The sequence below is a fragment of the Lampris incognitus genome, chromosome 1 (assembly GCF_029633865.1).
Source record: "Lampris incognitus isolate fLamInc1 chromosome 1, fLamInc1.hap2, whole genome shotgun sequence".
In the NCBI taxonomy this organism is placed as follows: Eukaryota; Metazoa; Chordata; class Actinopteri; order Lampriformes; family Lampridae; genus Lampris; species Lampris incognitus.
The window spans coordinates 92368702-92390056 of record NC_079211.1 but is presented as its reverse complement, the minus strand read 5'-3'; the positions used below and the strand labels follow the sequence as shown (position 1 = coordinate 92390056).

The 21355-nt window shown below is 48.9% G+C and overlaps 1 protein-coding gene across 1 annotated transcript; it reads right to left on the bottom strand.

Annotated features, from left to right (window-relative positions):
- Positions 1-3929: 3929 nt before the first annotated feature.
- ppiaa (peptidylprolyl isomerase Aa (cyclophilin A)) lies at positions 3930-8632 on the bottom strand. The gene is made up of 4 exons (XM_056296544.1): positions 8475-8632; positions 6400-6519; positions 5291-5463; positions 3930-4322 (listed from the first exon to the last, which is right to left on the bottom strand). Exons 1-4 carry the CDS (start codon positions 8544-8546, stop codon positions 4190-4192), a joined length of 498 nt encoding a protein of 165 aa, XP_056152519.1. The 5' UTR covers positions 8547-8632; the 3' UTR covers positions 3930-4189.
- Positions 8633-21355: the final 12723 nt, after the last annotated feature.

Below are 21355 nucleotides of genomic sequence, written 5' to 3'. Positions count from 1 at the left end.
AAATGTCCGGTTTTCTGTGGTAGGTTTGCGTGTTGCTGAACTGTTATATATTATATTTTTACCCATCTCAAGCAAGCCAGCTGCTTTATCAGCGATGTTAATGGCAAGACACTGCTACACGTTGCCTAGCAACAGGTGCAGAGGAGTCTGTGAGGTGGAGAATCTGCAGCGGTCAGTATTTAAAGTTTAAACATTTCAAACGTCACAGAATTTAAAACGACTTCCCCTGAAACTAAACTAAGATATCGTGGAGTTAGAAAACAACGAGACAGGAGACGTGAGAGTAGACGTAGTCGAGGTAGTTTACTAGCTCCAACTGAGCATGTCATACATTCGACAACGACACTGAACTGTGAACCGGAAGCGGAAGTGCATTATCTGACCCCTCGCCTCTTCCCTTAAAGGTACACCGTCCTCTTAGGTGAATGTCTCTCGTTATATAGATGTGGGTCACCACAATATTGATATTATATTAATTTCTGGCGTTAGGTGATGTTAGCTAATTTGCGATTGTTGCTCAGACATGTTGATAATTAAACAACTTTAACGTTGGTGAAAATTCCTCTCAAAAGCAAATGAAGACATCTGATCCCTTTTAAAGAAGAACCAAAGTGTCAGTAACTGTTTACACATGATTAACTGAGAATGTTCTGTAATTAATCCAAATAATAATCTTTGAAATTAGTGTGAGAATAATTTACTATTTAATGTCAACCCTTCCTTTTCCATTAGTGGTTCAAGAGCAGAGTTATTACAGTATATGTGACATTAATGTGCTGCTACTTGTATTGTAGTAAGACATGAGTATTATTTATAAGCTAAACTAGTCACGGCTTGTCCAACTGATTTGTTTGACTATCAGGCATCATTTTATTCTGAAAATCCTGTCAGCAGCAGCCTGAGCAGCACAGAGACACACAGACAGGTGAGCTGCAGCCTCTCAGGTGAGCTCTGACATCATAGTGAAAGATCTGAGATCTTAGTTCAGGAGTTGAATGAAAGAAAAATAATACAAAGTTTTTGAGATAGTGTGAGCATCACTGTGGGTCTGTGTCATGAAATACACAAACTGAAAGCCAGAATCTCAGGTGAGGGTAGAAAAGCTCACAGCAGCTGTTAAAGAGCAGCACATCACCTACAGGTTTCTATACATTTATGTTATTATAACATTTCATGTGACAGAAGTTATGTTATTTCTAAATATTAAGTGTGGTCTCAGATTTAAGTATTCTATCAAAATAGAATGTAAAAATCAGAGAAAAAGCCATGATAATAATTTAATATGCAGGTCAGCACATGCATATTCATTAGTGAACATGTTGCAAGTGAGACTCTTTATGTGCCTGGAAGAGAAAAGAGAGACAGAGAGCAGTTAAGTTAAAACCAAACCTACACCAACAGGACCATTAAGCATGTACTTAAATACTATAAATAATAATTTTCTATCCATACAGAGGAGGCCTACTTTAAATATATTCAAATTATAAGGTATCTTTGAGTAAACTCCGAGTGTCATTGAAGTATCTCGAGGCTGGAGGCAAAGTGTCCTCTTTTCTTGGAACGCCAAATATGGTCACCCTAAACTAGCCAGTTGAATCCCTGCAAATTTCAGCAGCTATACTGACTCTTGTTTTTTAGTCTTAGTTCAGGACCCATTATTCATAAAGCTTTTCTCTTAGGCCACCACTAAGAGTACTTATAAATTGCACTAAAAGTTTTTAGTTTTTTCTTAAGAGTAATTCACAGAGCATTTGAGACCAACTTCTAGGAGGACTTTACCAACTTGGGATGAGATAAAAGTTATGCTTTGTTTGACAGCTATTTCATTATATTTTATCCAGACCTTAATTAATAATTATTAATTATTGCATTTGTCTTCAAAGATGTCAGGGGAGAGGCAAACGAGCATTCTTTCATGCTTCGCTGTGAAGGATCAGCTCCCTAAAAAGGTGGCCAGGTCAGAGGAGGACACTGTGGAGGAGGCAGTAGTGGAGGACACTGTGGAGGAGGCAGTGGAGGAGACAGCAGAGGAGACAGCTAGGGTGTCAGTGGAAGAAAATGATGAAGACACCATAGTAGATGAGACAGTGGAGAAGCCACTTGAATCATTTGGAATATTCAAAGCAGTGAGCTTGCTGAGCTTGGTGTTTTACTGTGAGACACATTGTAACCTGATATCAACCCTGTGGTTTGTATTCATAATGAACATGTATAGGGCCTTACTGCGCATATTAAGTGACATTCTCCTGTTCTTGCTCAGGTCACCAGTTCTACCTGCACTAAAAAATGAATTAAATAAATATTTTTATTTGTATGAATTTATGTCATTTATCAGATCAGACCCCCGTCCCCACCCCAACCAAACCCCCACCACCGCCAAAATCTCACTCTGAACTCAGTTCACAACTTGAGAGCCCTGTTTTCACCACAGACACTGTGCTGCTGAATACGGTGATTGGGGGGGGGGGGCAGTGTTGGGAGGCTCCTCCTGAAGTCCACCACCATCGTCACTGTTTTGAGTGTGTTCAGCTCCAGGTTGTTGTGGCCGCACCAGAGGGCCAGCTGGTCAACCTCCCGTCTCTATGCAGATCTTATCTTATCCTCACCCTTGTGAAGAATACAGTTGCGTTACCATGGAAACCAAGGACCCGTCTCATATGCACATACGGGCGTGGCCATTAGCGGGAGTTTTAAAGGCCATGTGTACTATCCAGATCAACTGATTCAGCCTTCTTTGATTTTCTGTCTGGATTATTGCGCATGTATCAAGACACTTCCTGGTTGAAGCTTCCGATTATCATTTTACACTGTGCTTTTATCTTTATTGCCTAATGTTGCTTTCCCACTTTGTCTTAATGCCTTTTGTTTTATGTAAAGTACTCTGAATTGCCTCGTTGCTGAAATGTGCTGTGCAAAAACTTCCCTTGCCTTTATTTTAACCTTGGTATTGTATGTGTGCCTGTGCCACTATGTGTTTGATAGTGTTTTGTATTTTGGCATTAAGGTGGAGGAGGATAATCTGGCATATCTATAATATCCAAAACAACTCCGCTTTAGCAATACTAACCTTCGAACTGGAGGGAGCAAGCGGTCTTGTTCTGCAGGGATTACTTTTGTACCGGAGTTTTAGTCCACTCACCAGGTAAGGCGCAACAGCGCCACCACGTGGACGGGAGGAAGAAATGGGCCAGAACACCGCCCTTTTCTAGTATGGCTGCAAGCTCAGAAGATGGCGGTCCAAGTTGAGACAGACGAGGTTTCGGGTTACACTTTCTAAATCGACACAAAAACAGCAGCCGAGTTGTGTCTCCTTGACGTTTGTTTTAACGAACGGATCACCGGAGACAGGAGGGACTGCTGCCTGTAGGTCAGACACTAGAATGCAGAATAAAATGCAGCAAATGTGCTGCAATTTATTCTGCACCAGGCCGTCTTAAATCCTGCCAAACTTGAGCCGGCAGGTTTGACAAGTCATCCAGTCCCGACCCCACAGCATCCCGACCCCACAGCAGTGCCGTTTTAATCATGGTGATGGATGTTCTGCAATGTCTGCACCAGTTAGTTTGTACGGCCAAGGCCCGGCTTTTGTCCAACAGTATTCTCGTTCACACACACCGAGCAACCTTGTGCTCATATAACCATGAGTCTCATTTCTGAGTCACATTGAACAAAACAAAAAGCCACACACGCTCATCTGTCATTTAATTTGAGAACCAGTCTCTGGCTACATGAAGCAACCCACAGAAAAATAGATGTGAAGCTTTGGTTTTTCCATCCTGGAAGGACTTTGGCCCGGATGACACCGTCGTCTCCAGCAGATATTAAGCACCTACATATGTCTGAAAGAACCGCGACTAAGACACTACGCTTTATCAACTTGCCAAAATTCATAAGGATCCAACCCCCTCACAAAAAAATAAAAACACAGGTTTCTCTTCAAGGCAATTGTTCCCCTTTATTTTTTCATTTGTTGACTTAACAAAAAAAAAAAAACCGTTGGGACTTTTGGAAAATAAAAAGACGCAAAAGAAATTTCTCAGGCAAAGTCACAAATGCAACATGGTCTGAAGAGGAGAAAAGGGTGGTTAGTTTGGGTACAACACATCTCCATCAACAGGAATGTAGAATGATGGTGGGTAGGGGGATGGGGGGCTGCAGGGCGAGTTGGGGGGGGGGCGACGATGACTGCTCAGAGCTGCCCACAGTCGGCGATGGCAATTGTGGTCGAGGTTTTACCGTTCTTGGAACCGTGACCCTCCACCGCTCTGATGATGTCCATACCATTCACCACTTTACCAAAGACAACATGCTTCCCATCCAGCCTGTACAGAGGAAGAGGAAGATGTTAGAAAATGGCTCAGAGCCTCCACGACAAGTAAAATAAACCGGTCATCTCAGAAGGGAGGCTTTTGCATGATAACCTGCTACCTCAAAAAGACCAAAAACTTAAATCAGGTGTTTAAGAGCTTGCTCTGGTTTAACAGTCCACCAAGCCACGTATTATGTGGATCAGATTATAAAACTCACATCAGCAACTTCATGAATAGCCAGCATATTCAGTTAACACGAAAACCTGATCAAACACCTGAACAATTTCTACGTTTTGATAAAAGCAGGAACTGGATGTCACCCCTCTGTCCCACTTTCACACCATTTTACCCTTTACATTCAAGTTGAGCCACAGCTTGGAGAGTTTAGAGTTACGGTTTTGAATGTTCCCATAGGTTAATCTCATTTTCTAAAGCATACTTGGATAAGTCTTTGCAAGTTTTCATACTGTGCTAAAATGAACAGAAACCAGTGGCTGCTGCCTGGAAGATAAGAATGCATTGGACACTACAGCATGCTTTGAAAATGGTCGAGGCTAATGTAAGGTATACGCCATTTGTGGAAAATATGCAAAAACACTGGAATAGTCCTTTAAGATCTAAACACCTCCCATGTGTAAAACTCAAAGCAGCTGGTAGAAGTGTTTAAGGTCCCCTCATTTAAGACTCAGATTCAAGGGATTTTTTTTTATCCCGAAGTCCTTCCCAGTGCTGAATGTAGACACGTGCGCTCCCACTCAAAATAAAGGCCAACAGTTAAAACACAAAGACTCAAGTTATCTACCATTTTATATATATATAAATACACACACACACACACACATTCTGATTTCTGTGCAGTTATCTGATCAAGTGTTAGCACATCTAGTGGCTCTTAGAGTCGAACCCAGCTTGTCCTATACACTGCTGGCCTTCAGACCCACTATTAACATCCAGCAGCAAAACTGTTGTAGTGTCCTTACCAGGTTGTACTAGCTGTGCAGATGAAGAACTGGGATCCGTTGGTGTTGGGTCCGGCGTTGGCCATGGACAGGGTACCGGCACCATCATGCTTCAGCTTGAAGTTCTCATCAGCAAACTTTTCTCCGTAGATGGACTTGCCACCGGTTCCATTGTGGTTGGTGAAATCTCCACCCTGAACCGAGAGCAGAACAGTCAGACAACAGAACCACACCTCTACCATCCTCCTGAAAGCTCTACACCACACACACACACAAGTTTTCCCAATAGCAGGAATTTGATTATACAGAGCTTGCAGCAACCTTTGGACCAAGCCAGTACAAATTACACAATGTTCTGTACCACGTCATATCCAATATAACCAAATACAAAACAGAAAAATCAAACCAATTCACAAGGAAATTACAGAATTCACACAACATCCAGTTAACATCCATAACATTTATTATAGCCAAGGTTTCCAACTGGGCTGTTGGCTCGCCAAAAAAAAAAAATCAGACATTCAAACCAGGGGGCTTCAGGCAGGACACGCTCCATCTCTTGGCTGTCAAATCCATTCACGTCTGGTCTTTATTTGGAACAGTCAGTCTCAGCTGCATCTCTAGAGCCATTAAGTGTTAAAATGTTTGATCTAATGCCAAGACCAATCCTTCTCAGGGCCCAAAACTGGATACTAGTATCAAAAGAAATTGGTTTAAATTTCATACTGACAAGTTCCTGTTAGATCCAGTAAAAACCCGATATAAGACTGGAGCTGTGTAGAAGTGACAGTCAGGTGACTGCGTGCAACAGAACGCCAAGTTTATTTTCTAGCAGGAGCAGTGCAGACTAATTTCTCAACAGCCAGGGGCCAAAAAACAGTTTGACGACTGAGCTACAAGAGCACAAGGATCCAGATGGAACTCTTCAATCCAATGGTGATGAGAGAATGAAAAGACCATCTACAACACCACTTGATTTGAGTTCTATGCTAGTTAACATGTAATTATGTGGTAGTTTGTCCTTTATTTTTCATCTTTTTCCTCATCTAAGTTGATTGTTGGCAGCTACTTGTAATGATAAACGTGAAAAACCTTGATCACACTGGCCATGTTCTGGCCAGCTGTCTTACCTGGCACATGAATCCTGGGATGACACGGTGGAAAGTGGAGCTCTTGTAGCCGTACCCCTTCTCACCAGTGCACAGTGCTCGGAAGTTCTCAGCCGTCTTGGGGACGATGTCGGCATAGAGCTGTGGAACAAATCAAACATACCCAAGTCACTTCAGTGCTGTTTAGGCGGATGTTTTGTTTTAGTCACTCAGTCGAGGGATCTGTACGCAGTGGTGCAAATACTTGCATCAACTTGGTCTCCAATAGATTATGGCTTCTGGCCACCCAGACCCAGCAGTTACCAATTATAATATCATGCTATTTGCTTTGTGGTGCAAGGCTGGGCATTGTATGCTTATAGAAACCAGGCCAGACAAGGCAGCATGATGGGGGCTTTTGGAAGCAAATCAGTTCCTAATGATATAGTTGTTACCTACAGGTCAAAAACTGGAGAGCCGTTCCTGAACATTAGTTTAAAGCAACGCCTGCTGACTCAGACCGGAAGGAGGCTTGATAGCAACCAAGAAGCCTGGTGTTTAATGGGCAGTCAGAAGATTTGTGAAATCCAAATGGACACAAAAACCTAAGAGAGCCGCAGGAGGCCGTGTGTTAACGTCATGAGGATATAACCTGCCCAGTACAGCACTGCAGCCACATCTGCATGCTGCGCACGGCGTAGCTGCCGCGCATGCGGTCCGAACTGGACCCCCCCGCCCCCCCCAAAAAAACTAGCCCCATCCGGTTTAACCACCTTCCATATTTGGCGGAGCGGACTGCATTAGTGCGCGGCAAAGAAACGCGTGCTCCATGAGTCACATGACAAAGCCGGAACGCTTCACGGCTTCTCAACATAAAATGGCTGAACCAGCTAACATGCTAACGCCTTTAGCATTCAGACGGGCTAAACATGGAACTCGCTAAAGGCAAAAAATAGACCATGAACTCCGTTCGCCTGGCAGTGCTGAAGGCCCGCAGGCCAGAGCGCCCCCCCGCCCAAATATCCGCAGCCCCCGCATGGAACTTTCCAGAATTATCCATTCCCTCCTCCATTTAGCGGAGGGAGGGGGGGGGGAGGCCGTTCCCGCGACAGAGCGCGCATCAAACCGGCCGACACACTCGCTGCGTCCGCGAAATCACATAGTACTACACACCCAATGTATGCATTATCACACACTACATAACCCAATGTATGGACTATAACACGCTACATAACCCAATATATGGACCATCGTTCAACATTTGTGATTAAACATCGGACTGTCGTTGGCTGACGGTTCCCGCGCATGAACCCGAACCAGGCCCGGTTCTTCCGGTGCTCGTTTCGCGGGCTTGGGCAAGACGATGTAACAAAGAGCGGCGCACTGCGCAGCAACGCCCGCCGCCGTTATTCAATTGACCCAACTCGCCGGTGTCGGTAACCCGCCCGAGACACCAAACCAACAACTGCCCCAAATGACCGATTTAGCCACCGACGAGTCGTGATGACGGACAATAAGCGCCCCACGCCGGGTGATGCGGTTTCCTCCGGGCTCAGCTTCGGTTCCACCGTGAGAACGGCAGGGATGTGCTGCGCCGAAGCCTGGTCATCATGTTACACAAAAGCCTTAACCTGTATGGCGAACCGGTTACATATGTGTGGCGGAGCGGTTACATGTCCGGTGACTCCACAAGACAAAACCTACTATTGACTGTTGGCAAATATGGCGCTCAACAAAAAATGCGTATCTGACCCATAATGACTTCGTATGAGCGGTCCCAGTTCGCACAAGCCATTACGGGGCAGCGTTGACGCCAGTAACTGGCCAGACTTCCCAGTTTAAACCGCTGGTTGACAGCTGAGGGGGAGTCCCAACTGAAAATGAAGCGACCACAAAAAAACCAAAAACCATTTGAAACCCGCTGGCCGGAAGCGCTTCACACGTGTTCTGCTACACGGGCAGCTCCTGACAGCTCGGGTCTAAACTGCACGAGCTCACGTTTTCGCCACAAAAAAAAAAAAAACGAATAAAAAAAAAACCAAACTGGTTGATAAAAGAAGGGAAAGCGACAAGGCGGCCAGTACGAGCCGCCCGGTGCCAGGCGCCGCCGGTCTTACCTCCATCACCACGCGGCCGAGCGGCTTGCCGCCGGCGGAGATGTCGAAGAAAACTTGCGGGTTAGCGGCCATGACAGCGGGCTGGGCGATACGCTCACTTCCCGACCGAAGCACAAGGAACCGAAAAAGATGGCGCCCTCTGGGCTGGATTATATAGCGTGTAGTAGGCGGGCTGAACTCCCGGCAGGTCGAATAAAAACGCGGTTCTTGGACTGACGTCTGAGTCAGCGAAACAGCGGTTGGTATGGCGCGCCCTCCTTCCCCGCGCCCGTCTGAAAGGACAGAGTCGTCTGATGGTGCGCCTGAAAGTAAAGCTTTATCTACTGACTGGCGGGGTTAATTGCTTTCGGTCTGTTGTCACGAATACGAGAAATACGGCAACCGTCTTTACGGCGGGTTTTGAGTTCCAAAACAAACGCCACCCGCCTCCATCGGCCCGCCCCTTGCTTTATTGACAGCTCGGGCGTCCAACAGCGTGGTAACCGCATCGGTCCGCAGTCAGGGCGCGGTCCGCGCGGACAAGCGAGCGCACGCGCACGCGCGTGTGAACACGCTGACATAAGTTACAACGTTGCCTGCCTCATCGGCTGCTGTCGGCCGCGGCCACGCCTTACAGCGCGCAATTATTGTGTTGAACTCTCAGTTGGTTTGTCCGCACATGGTGTAGTCACTCCAATCTCTGCACACCACACACCCCGGAAGGGGCTGCCTCTCCCTAAACCGCCCCCAACAGTTGGCCCGGCCACAGTGCACCATTCCTGACAAATGTACAACGTCTAACTAAACTGTGCACATCTGACGACGTACTACACACCATGGTGAAGCTGAGCACGATACAATAGACATAAATAACATCGTTCACAACAACTTTTCTATAGTTTGTAAATCACACCAGTTTATACAATGAACATCAATTATATAAAACACAGCAAACATTTCCCCCGTTCTCCCTCCCATAGCTCATCCGCACCAACTGAGTAGGGATATAAAAGAAAAAAAAATATGAATAATTTTTTAAAGCTTGAATAAAAAGTAAATACATAAATATATAAAGTAAAGGGTGTTTCTAAGATCACACCACGTACGCTTCCCCTCCTCGGAGCTGATTTTTTGTGCGCTTACGGTTTGCTAGTGGACATTCAGAACAGCCGTCTGGTCGATGCCTTAACCTTCTCCTCCTTCGCATGTACGCGGAGGGAAGCGGCCTATGCAGGTCTAGCCAACTCTCTCTCAGAGGCAGACAAGTTCAACCGCCTCCTCGCTGAGTTCCCTGACCTCACCCAGCCTACCTTCTCTGCACCCACCGCTAAGCATGGGGTGGAGCATCACATTGCTACGAAGGGGCCCCCGGTCTACGCCAGAGCCAGGCGTCTCGACCCCGCCAAACTCGCCATTGCCAAGTCTGAGTTCGAGCACCTGGAACGCATGGGGATCATCCGCCGCTCTGACAGCCCGTGGGCGTCCCCACTCCACATCGTCGCTAAGCCTGATGGAGGTTGGCGCCCATGCGGGGACTACCGCCGACTAAATGACGCCACCACGCCCGACCGCTATCCTGTCCCGCATATCCAGGACTTTTCTGCAAACCTGTCTGGCAAATGCGTCTTCTCAAAAGTCGACCTGGTCCGTGGTTATCATCAAGTTCCCGTGCACCCCTCAGACATCCCCAAGACAGCGGTGACTACCCCATTCGGCCTATTTGAATTCCTACGAATGCCATTTGGACTCAAAAACGCGGCCCAGTCCTTTCAGCGGCTGATGGATTCAGTGCTCCGTGGCCTTCCTTTCATCTTCGTCTATTTGGACGACATACTCATCGCCAGCGCCTCCGAGGAAGAACACCTGTCCCATCTTCATGCCCTCTTCACACGCCTCAGCCAGCATGGGCTGATCGTCAACCCGGCGAAGTGCCGGTTCGGGCTGACAGCCATTGATTTCCTCGGGCACCGCATCACTGGGGACGGGGCAGTCCCCCTGCCCTCAAAGGTGGAAGCGGTGGCGGCCTTTCCGCGCCCCCAAACAGCTCGTGCGCTCAGGGAGTTCATCGGGATGGTGACATTCTACCACCGCTTCATTCCCCGAGCCGCCTTTATCATCCGGCCACTGTACGAGGCGCTGAAAGGCATGTCCCCCAACCAGGCGGTCGACTGGACAGCAGAGCGGGACCGTGCGTTCACCGAGACTAAAGCTGCGCTCTCCCAGGCTACCCTGCTAGCGCATCCTTCACCTACAGCGCCTATTTCCATAACCACGGATGCATCGGACTATGCTGTTGGTGCGGTTCACGAACAGTGGGTGGGGGGGGCTTGGCCTTTTTCAGTCGCCAGCTTACACCCCGAGAGCGCAAGTATAGTACTTTTGACAGGGAACTCCTCGGTCTCTGGCTCGCCGTCCGGCATTTCCGTTTCCTGCTAGAGGGCCGCGAGTTTACTGCGTACGTGGACCACAAGCCCCTCACGTTTGCCATGTCCAAGACGGCCGAGCCATGGTCCGCTCGCCAGCAGCGACAACTCTCCTATATTTCGGAATTCACTACCGACATCCAGCACGTCGCTGGTAAGTCTAACCAGGTAGCTGACTGCCTCTCTAGGGCAGTGATTGGAGCGGTCCACTGTAATGATCTGTGCCCTCTGGCTATGTTAACTTATAACATTAATAAAGCAAGGACGACTTCTCTCGTGCTGGGTGTTTATTCACCGACCGGATTCCGACTGACGTTGTTACGTACATCACGTGACTTTGTTGTGGCGCTACGGAAAGCCGTAAGGGACATTAGCAAATCAAATATTACTAGCAAATATTACATCTCCCTTTTTCTGAAAAGTGCTGCTTTCTCTGCAGAGATACAGACCACGTTGAGCACGTTTATAAGCGAATACAATCTTAATAAGAAAGAATATGAAAGTGGAACTCTTATATAACTGGACTGCAACAAAGTAGTGTAAAACATTTCCTTCACTGTCTAAATGTGACACCGTAATAACATTTCCTCTTTTTTTTTTCATTTCATTACTGGTAACTGCAAACAGCAGGTAGGTACACAAGGTAAGTGAACGCTGTAAATATTTCTTTTCAAAACATAGCAGGTATAGTACAGGTTGGTGTAAAATTCTCTTTTTTTAACATTCATAAGTCAAGGATTTGTCTTGGTTTGATCGTGCGACCTGACCTCGTGGTGTAACCAGGCTGTGTGTCTGGTTGTCGCTGATTGTTCGTGTCTGGAGGTTCAGCATGCTCTTGCTGATGGGCTTGTGTGTTGTTGTTAGCGCTGGTAACAGTCTGCTGTGAAGTGTGTGTGTGTGTAGTGTGAGTGTTCACTCTGCTTTGTCGCAGGTGTTGACGGTTGCGTTGGTAGATCTGACCTTCTTTGGTTTGGATGTGGTAGCTCCTCTCTGTGTTCGCTGGTCTTTCCACAGTTGCAGGTCTCCAGGATCCATCCTCCTGCCGGAAGCGGATTGGTGTGCCTGCGGGCAGGTGGGGCAGAGGTTTGGCTGTTCGGTTGTAGTATGCCTGCTGGCGCTGTTGACATACCTCTCTCCTTTTGTGAACATCCTCCTGACTGGCGATCTGTGGCTGCAGGTGTTTTGCTGTTGATGGGAGAATGGACCGCAGCCTCCGACTCATCAGTAGCTGTGCCGGTGATTTCAGGTTGTCCACCGGTGTGTTGCGATACTCCAGTAAGCTCATGTAGGGGTCTTTGTTCTCAGCTTTGGCTTTGTCCAGGATGCGTTTGGCTGTCTGGACAGTCTTCTCGGAGAGGCCGTTGCTCTGTGGGTAGTGGGGGCTTGTGGTGGTGTGTGAGAAACCCCATGTCTGTGAGAAGTTGCGGAACTCACCAGAGCTGTAGCACGGACCGTTGTCGCTGATGATAGTCTCGGGGATTCCGTGTCGAGCCATTGCTGCTTTCAGCTTCATGATGACGGCAGATGAGGTGCAGCTGTAAAGTCTTTCTAGCTCGAAGAATCTGGAGTAGTAGTCCACAGTGACTATGAAGTCCTGTGAGTTCCATGTGAATAGGTCTGTGCCTATCACTTGCCACGGCCGCTCGGGTATGGCGTGTGACATCATTGGTTCCTTTGCATTTGCGCTGCGCCGTTCTTGGCATATGCTGCAGTCTGCTACCGCATCCTCGATCTGTTTCCCCATGCCAGGCCAGAACAGTAAGTCTCTTGCTCGGCATTTGCTTTTTTCCACGCCAAGGTGGCTGGCATGGATGCGCTGTATCATGTCCTTGCGAAGCTTTTGGGGGACAATGATTCTCTCACCTTTGAACAGGATACCGTCCATTTCTGAGATTTCTGTTCTGTGGTTCCAGTATTCCTGGATGCTGGGCGGGCACTTTTTCTTTGTGTCTGGCCAGCCAGTGAGTGTGGCTCGTCTGAGTGCGGTGAGCTGTGGATCTTGCGCTGTTTCCTGCTTGATTTCTGTGAGTCTTGTGTCGCTCACAGGGATGTTGCTGAGGACTGTGTGCACTTGGGCCTCCATCCCTTCCTGTAGGTCACTGTCGTGGTGTTCTATTGACTTGCGTGACAGTGTGTCGGCCACCGGTATGTCCTTACCGGGGCGGTGGATGATTTGGATGTCGTATTTTTGGAGCGCCAGGATCATCCGTTGCAGCCGGGGTGGTGCTGCTGCCAGTGGCTTTTTTAGTATTGCCTCCAGAGGCTTGTGGTCTGACTCCACAATCACTTTTCGTCCGTACATGTACTCGTGGAACCTCTTGCAGCCGAAGACAACAGCGTAGAGCTCCTTCTCTATCTGTGCGTAGTTTTCTTCAGTGCTGTTGAGTGACTTGGACGCATAGGCAATTGGTTTGCCATCTTGGAGCATGACAGCCCCAAGGCCACTTTTGGATGCATCCACTTGGAGTCGCAGCTCTTTCTGCGGGTCGAAATATGAGAGTACTGGACCTGGGTGCTGTGTAATGAGATTCTTCATCTCTTGGAACGCCTTGTCGTGGACTGCATCCCACACAAACTCACTGTCCTGTTTCAGAAGCTGTCTGAGGGGTGAGTTTATCTGTGAGAGGTGTGGAGCAAATCTGGCGAGGTAGTTGATCATGCCGAGGACTGTCTCCAGCTCTGCTTTGTTCTGTGGGGGTTGCATGTCCTTGACCGCCTTCACCTTGTGTGGGTCTGGTTTGATGCCTTCGTGTGAGAGCGTGTGGCCGAAGTAGCTTACCTCGGACACGCATATGTGACACTTGTCGGGGTTGAGCCGCACCCCTCGCTCCCTTGTGCGCTTCAGCATCGCTCTGAGACGCTGGTCATGTTCCTCTTTAGTCTTGCCGAACACTAGTATGTCGTCCACTATGGCCGTCACACCGTCCAATCCTTCATATGTTTCATCCACGCGTCTCTGGAACTCGTCTTGAGCGGACACGATTCCGAATGGCAGTCTGAGGAAACGATACCTGCCAAACACTGTGTTAAATGTCGTCAACATTGAGGATTCAGTGCTCAGTTTGATGGCCCAATAGCCTGACCGCGCGTCTAACACGCTAAAGTACTCAGCTCCAGCGAGCTTTGTGGTGGCGTCCTCCAGCGTGGGGAGGGGGTAGTGAGGTCGTTGTATCACTTTGTTAAGAGCTCTGGGGTCTAAACACACTCTAAGTTTGCCTGTCTTTGGCTTCTCAACAATGACGAGTGCGTTCACCCATTCTGTGGGTTCTGTTACCTTACAGATTATGCCGCCTTTCTCCATGCTGTCAAGCTCGTCCCTCAGTTTGCTGCGTAGGGCGATGGGGATTCTGCGTGGCGGGCAGACGACCGGCGTTGCATCTGGTGTGACGCGGAAGGTGCACTCGCCTGGGAACTCTCCTATTCCTTGGAAAACATCTGCATACTCATCCATTATGCTCTGTGATGTGACATTGTTTTCCTCGCTCACAGCCATCACTATTTTTACCAAGTTTAGGTCACGGCATGTTTTCATTGCCATGACTGGTGGGGCGTTTGTGTCAATGACGTAAAAGTCCAGCATCATTGCATTGTCTCTGTACTTACATTTGAGTTTGCATGTGCCTTTCACGCTCAGCGCGCCTCCTCCATATTCAGTGAGTCTGTGTATTGCTGGTTTCAGTGTCACATTTTTGAACAGCGCCTGGAACAGGTTGGTGGGAATAGTATTGGCCTGTGCCCCAGTGTCTAGTTTAAACTTTACCTTCTGTGGAGGTGTGCCAATTCCAACCTCTACGTAAGCCTGCTCGTTGCTTTTTCCGTTGTTCTCTATTGAGATGCAGTCTATGTACAGCTCTGTCTGTTCTCCCACAGCGGTGCTCTCCACTGTAATGTTGTCGAAGTACAGTTCTTCCTGCTCTCTGTCAGTGGTGTACTCTTCTGGGTTCTCTCCGACGGCATGTACTGTGCCGCGGTAGTACTTTGTCTGTCCCTGGGAGCTAGACTTGCATACTTTAGCAAAATGATTGAGCTTCTTGCATTTAATGCATTGTTTACCCTTAGCTGGGCAAGTGGCTTTAGCGCCGTGTAGCCCTCCACAATAGCTACACGCCCTAGCGGCGGTGCTAACGTCCCTTTGTCTGAAGTTAGCGTTAGCTGCTTTGGGTGCGTTCGGTTTGTAAGTCTTTCTGCCTATTGCGTGCACCGTTTCATGTGTGCTGCCCTGGCCCATAAACGTTAGCTGTTGCTTTGCTAGCTCGTGTGAGCGGGCTACATCTATGGCCTTTTCTAGCGTTAGCTCAGCTCCCTGGCTAAGTAGCTTTTCTCTCACTCTGGGTGAGTTGGTGGCAAACACGATGCGGTCCCTGACCATCTCGTCGGCATTTGGGTAGCCACAGTCTTTGACTAGGAGCTTTAGCTCAGTTACAAATTGTTCGAAGGATTCACTCTCTCCCTGCATCTTTTCATGAAATTTATATCTGGCATAAATCGGGTTTGCTTTGGGGGTGATGTACTCAGTGTACTTATCGTAGTACGTTTCTAGCTTCTTGGCTTGTTCTCCGCTGAGTGTCCAAGTGTTGTGCACATCGCGCCCTTTTTCCCCTATCCAGAGCAGGAGGTAGCTGCATTTCTCCTCTTCATTCTTCCCGCGCAGGGGGCCCGTGAACATTAGCTCCGTTGTTTGTCGAAATCGTCTCCATGCTTCAGGTAAGTTCGCCGATTCCCAGTCCATCCGTGGAGCTGGAACGCCGTACGAATCCATATTGGGTATTTAAACTCCGCTACTCTGACACCATGTAATGATCTGTGCCCTCTGGCTATGTTAACTTATAACATTAATAAAGCAAGGACGACTTCTCTCGTGCTGGGTGTTTATTCACCGACCGGATTCCGACTGACGTTGTTACGTACATCACGTGACTTTGTTGTGGCGCTACGGAAAGCCGTAAGGGACATTAGCAAATCAAATATTACTAGCAAATATTACACACCTAGGCCTTGACTATGCACAGATGGCTGCTGACCAGGCCACGGACCCGAGCATCCTCCGTCTCCGGGCCTCCGACACGGGGCTCCGCCTGCAGGACGTTCCTTTCAGCGACACAGGTGTCACCCTCCTGTGTGACGTCTCCACAGGACAGCCCAGGCCCATCGTCCCGCACAGCTGGAGACGCCCCGTATTTGAAGCTGTGCACGGCCTCTCTCATCCAGGCGGTAAGCCATCCGTGCGCCTGACCTCTGCTAAGTTTGTGTGGGAGGGACTTAAGAGAGACGTGAAAGCGTGGGCCGACTCGTGTGTTGCCTGTCAGCGGGCTAAGATACACCGCCACATTAAGGCACCCCTGGAACGCTTCGAGGTGCCGGAGAGACGATTTGACCATGTCCACGTCGACCTGGTTGGTCCCCTACCCCCCTCCCATGGGTTCACCTACCTCTTCACTGTGGTGGACAGGACTACGCGCTGGCCTGAAGCTGTTCCCCTGGCATCCACGACGTCTGCTGATGTGGCCCGGGCTTTTATTGGGTCGTGGGTCTCACGTTTCGGTACGCCTTCCGACCTTTCATCTGACCGCGGGCCACAGTTTACCTCAGAGCTATGGAATGCTGTGGGTGAGGCTCTGGGCGTCAAGCTTCATAGCACTACCGCCTACCACCCTCAGGTGAACGGCCTATGTGAGCGCTTCCACCGGTCCATGAAGGCTGCGCTTCGGGCTACTCTCAAGGACTGCAACTGGGTCGACAAGCTCCCATGGGTCATGCTGGGCCTGCGGACCGCCCCGAAGGAAGACCTACAAGCCTCCTCTGCGGAGCTGGTGTACGGCACGCCGCTGCGAGTCCCAGGCGATTTCATGCCCAATGCAACGCGTCCCTGGTCAGCTGTGGACCAACGAGCTTTCACACCCGTCCCTACCGCCCAACACGGCGCTCCGGTGTCCCAGGTGCCCCCAGGTCTGCAGTCAGCGGACTACGTGTTCATCCGTCACGACGCACACCGCCCCCCTCTGCAACCCCCTTATGACGGCCCCTTCCGCGTCCTGGAACGGGGAACTAAGCACCTGGTGGTGGATTTTGGGGGCACGGCCGAGCATGTTTCAGTGGACCGAGTTAAACCCGCACACCTGGACTTGACGCAGCCGTTGGAGTTAGCCCAACCTCCTCGTCGCGGTCGTCCCCCGGCTCCGCCTCCTCCCCCCGTGGAGGCCCGAGCTGCCTCTTCTGCTCCTCAGGCCGACCTCCACAGGCCCGCGTCAATGCCTCCCAGAGACACTCTGGCCCCTGTTATCCGGAGCCGCCGCGGACGGCCTGTCGTCCCCCCGCGCCTGCCTGACTTCGATTACTAGGGCGAATTCTGGGGGGGCTCATGTGGTGGACACGTATTGGGGACAGAATTCAACCCAGGAACTAAGGGTTAAGTCATGGTTGCCCTGGCAGGTTAACGCAGGGTTAAGTTATGGTTGTCCAGCCAGTTTTCTGGTTATTCTTGCCACCTCCGCTCAGTCGAGCTGTGGTTTGGTTGTCTCTCTGATTTACCGTGGATTAAAGAAAGTTGCCTAGACGGCTAAAGTGTGAACCTACGGTCTTCTCCGTTCCTTCGGCTCTACACGTGGATAATTTCTGTCATCATTCAAGCAAGAGTGCGCCGGAGCTGAGCTAGCCGCAAAGCTAACTAGCTAGCTAGCAACAGGAGACGTCATGGCATCGCATCTACCGACGATGAATTGGTCCGACCCGACCCGGACCTGGGTGAGGCAATTTCACTGTATAAACAGAAAATGACTCTGTATTTAGAAGATGAAGAAATAAATGGCGCAGATAAACAAGCTAGGAAAATATGTCGTGGAATCGGAGATGAAGGATTAAAAAGACTGAACGCCAGTGGTCTCACCGATGATGAAAAGAAAAAGCCTGCCAAACTATGGGACTTCTTTGAAAAACAGCTAAAGTTGAACATAAATTTCGGAATCCATAGACTGCAACTGATGCAACACAGACAGAAACCAGATGAGAATATTGATGATTTTGCGACCAGAGCCAGAACACTAGCACAGAAATGTCAGTTTTCAGACGAAGAGCTTAACGAGCGTATGATTGAGCTTATTATTGCGAGCACTCCCCATGATGCCCTGAGGAATGATCTATACAGCAAACCAAAAGGATATTCCTTAGCAGAGGTTCTGGCCGAGGGACGAAAATATGAAGCCCTGACAGCAGGCAATGAACAGTTAGACAAACTTAGCCTGTCACACAATGAGAGAATCCACGCTGTGGACAGGGACCGCATATGTCGTAACTGTGGGAGAAGCCACAAACCACGTCGATGTCCTGCATATGATGATGAATGCAATGTGTGTGGTGCAAAAGGTCACTGGGAGCGGTGCTGCAGGAAGGCCAAACGAGAGCGCCAGGAACACTCCAGCCAGAGCAGGAGCGGGGGAAGTAAGTCCCACACACCACAAGACAAACAGCACAAGCGCAAAACCTATATAGACAAAAAGCAACAGAGCAGGACTCGCATACATGCTGTAGAGAGTAGCAGTGAAACAGACAGTGAGAACAAAAGGACTTACCAGAAACAGTTCCACTCCATAACTATCAGTGAAAAGTGCATGCATAGCATAGACAGCAAGCCGGCCAGAGAGGAGGCATACACAGTCCTGAAGGTGACACCACCTGACCTACCTGGTCGTGGATACACACTACGTCTGAAGATAGACACAGGTGCGTCAGGCAACACACTCCCATTGCGTACCTTCAAGCAGATGTACGGTGAAAATGCATGCACCCAGAAACGACTGAAAAAAACCAACAGGAGGCTATCTGCATACAGTGGTCACGCCATCCGCTGCCTAGGCACCATTGACATTCCATGCCAGTACAAAGAATCCAAATGGATCAATGCAAAGTTCTATGTTGTAGACGTACCAGGGCCAGCCATAGCTGGGCTGCCAACATGTGAACTGTTAAACCTAGTGACTGTCAATGTAGATGCAGTGACCGAGAAAGGACATGCAAACCAGAAAAAAGTTAACACAAGACAGACAAAACCCAAAATGACCATATCTAACAGTGCAGACCTAAAGAGAGCATACCCAGTCCAGTTTGACAAAATTGGCAACTTCAGTGGAAAGGCCAAGCGCTTCCTGAAAAAGGATGCTGAACCATTCATAGACCCACCACGTAAGTGCAGCATTCACATCAAAGACAAACTGAAAGATGAACTGAATAACCTAGTCGAACAAGATGTGTTAAGAAAAGTAGAACAGCACACAGACTGGTGCTCGAGTCTGGCATACAGCACAAAGAAAGATGGTTCCCTTCGCATATGCTTAGACCCTCAAAAGCTTAATGCCAGCCTTAGGAGATGCCCACACAAGATTCCTACTGTGGAGGAACTGAACCCGAAGTTTGCAAATGCAAAAATATTCAGCAAACTTGACGCAAAAGCTGGATATTGGTCAATACACCTAGAGGAAGAGTCACAACTGCTAACCACATTCCGAACTCCATTTGGTAGATACTGCTGGAAACGTTTGCCATTTGGTCTCAGTGTCTCTCAAGATCTCTTCCAGGCAAAGATGGACCAAATCCTGGAGGGGCTCGACGGTGTCATCAGCATAGCCGATGATATCGCAGTCTACGGAGCAAGTGAAGAGGAGCATGACAGGAACCTGACCAACCTGATGGAGAGAGCAGCCAAGACAGGTATTGTGTTCAACAGTGACAAGTGCACAATCAAACAGACAAGCATCTCATTCTTTGGCAACCTGTACACAGACAAAGGTATCAAACCTGACCCAGCCAAAATCAGGGACATCCAGAAAATGCCGACACCCCAGAACAAAGATGAACTGAGCAGATTCTTGGGGATGCTGACCTACCTGTCACCCTACATCCCAAAGTTCGCAGACAAAGCACACACACTGAGGGTGCTGCTGAAAAGTGACGTGCCTTGGACATGGGACACTGACCACCAAAAGAGCTTTGAGGACCTGAAATCAGTTATCAACGAACATGACTGCCTGAAGTACTATGATCCAAGCACACCTCTGACACTTGAGGTCGATGCATCACAGAAAGGACTGGGCGTGGCATTAGTGCAGAACAAAAGACCCATAGCTTTTGGCTCAAAGACACTGGACGACTGCCAATCCAGGTACAGCAACATAGAGCGAGAAATGCTGGCCATAGTCTATGGAATGCAGCGATACCATACCTACCTGTATGGGAAGTCATTCATTGTGGTTACAGACCACAAACCCCTCGTTTACCATATGCACAAAGCCACTGCATGCCGCCCCGCCACAGCTTCAGCGAATGCTTATAAAAACACAAGGATACAACTACGAGGTCACGTATCGACCAGGAAACCAGATGGTCCTGGCAGACACACTCAGCCGACTACCCAACCCTGAGAACAACAGCAACATCGAGCTGGACGAGCGCATTGACGGAATAGAGGCAGAAGTCGAGGATCCAGAGATGCTCACTGTTGCAATAATAAACTTCTCTCACGAGAAACAGGACGCACTCCGCACGGAAACCACCAGCGACCCCAGACTCAATGCACTGAAAGAGCTGATCCACCAGGGATGGCCAGACAACATCAAAGCTCTACCAAGACAACTACGTGAGTACTGGTCATTCAGAGATGAGCTCGCAGTTGAAGCAGGAGTCATATTCAAAGGCAGACAGGTGCTCATCCCAGACTCCATGACTGATTCTATACTCAAACAGCTGCATGTAGGACACCAGGGCATCGAAAAGACACGGCGACTGGCGAGAGAAAGTGTCTACTGGATCAGAATGAACGATGACATCGAAAGAGTCTGCAGGTCATGTAGCATATGCGTGGAACATCAGGATGCAAATCCAAAGCAACCTCTCAACCCACACAACACACCGTCAAAACCATGGCAATCCCTAGCTTCTGATCTATTCGAGATCGATGGACATCAGTATTTACTGATTGTGGACAGATATTCTAAGTTCCCTCTAGTGGATGAAATGCCCATGCCTGTGTCCAGCCGGGCAGTTGCACAAAAAATGGAAATGTACATGTCTCTTTTTGGAAGGCCTGACGAGATACTTACAGATAATGGACCCCAGTACACAGGGCACGCGTTCCAGAAATTCACGGCTGACTGGGGAATCAGGCACGTGACAAGCTCACCCCACTATCCAAAAAGCAATGGATTCATTGAGAGGCATGTGCGACACATCAAATCCATTGTGAAGAAAACCATGAGACAAGGAGGTAACATACAAGTTGCCTTACTACAGGTCAGAGCAACACCCATCGACAGTAAACTACCATCACCAGCAGAACTGATCTTCGGAAGGCCAGTCACCACCCTGCTGCCGAGTCGAGGGGACCCAGGCAAGGAGGAAAACCGACTCCACCTGGAGCAGAGAACAGCAAACATGAAGGAACATCATGACCGCAGCAGCGGCAGAGAACTACCTCCACTCGGTCCCGGACAG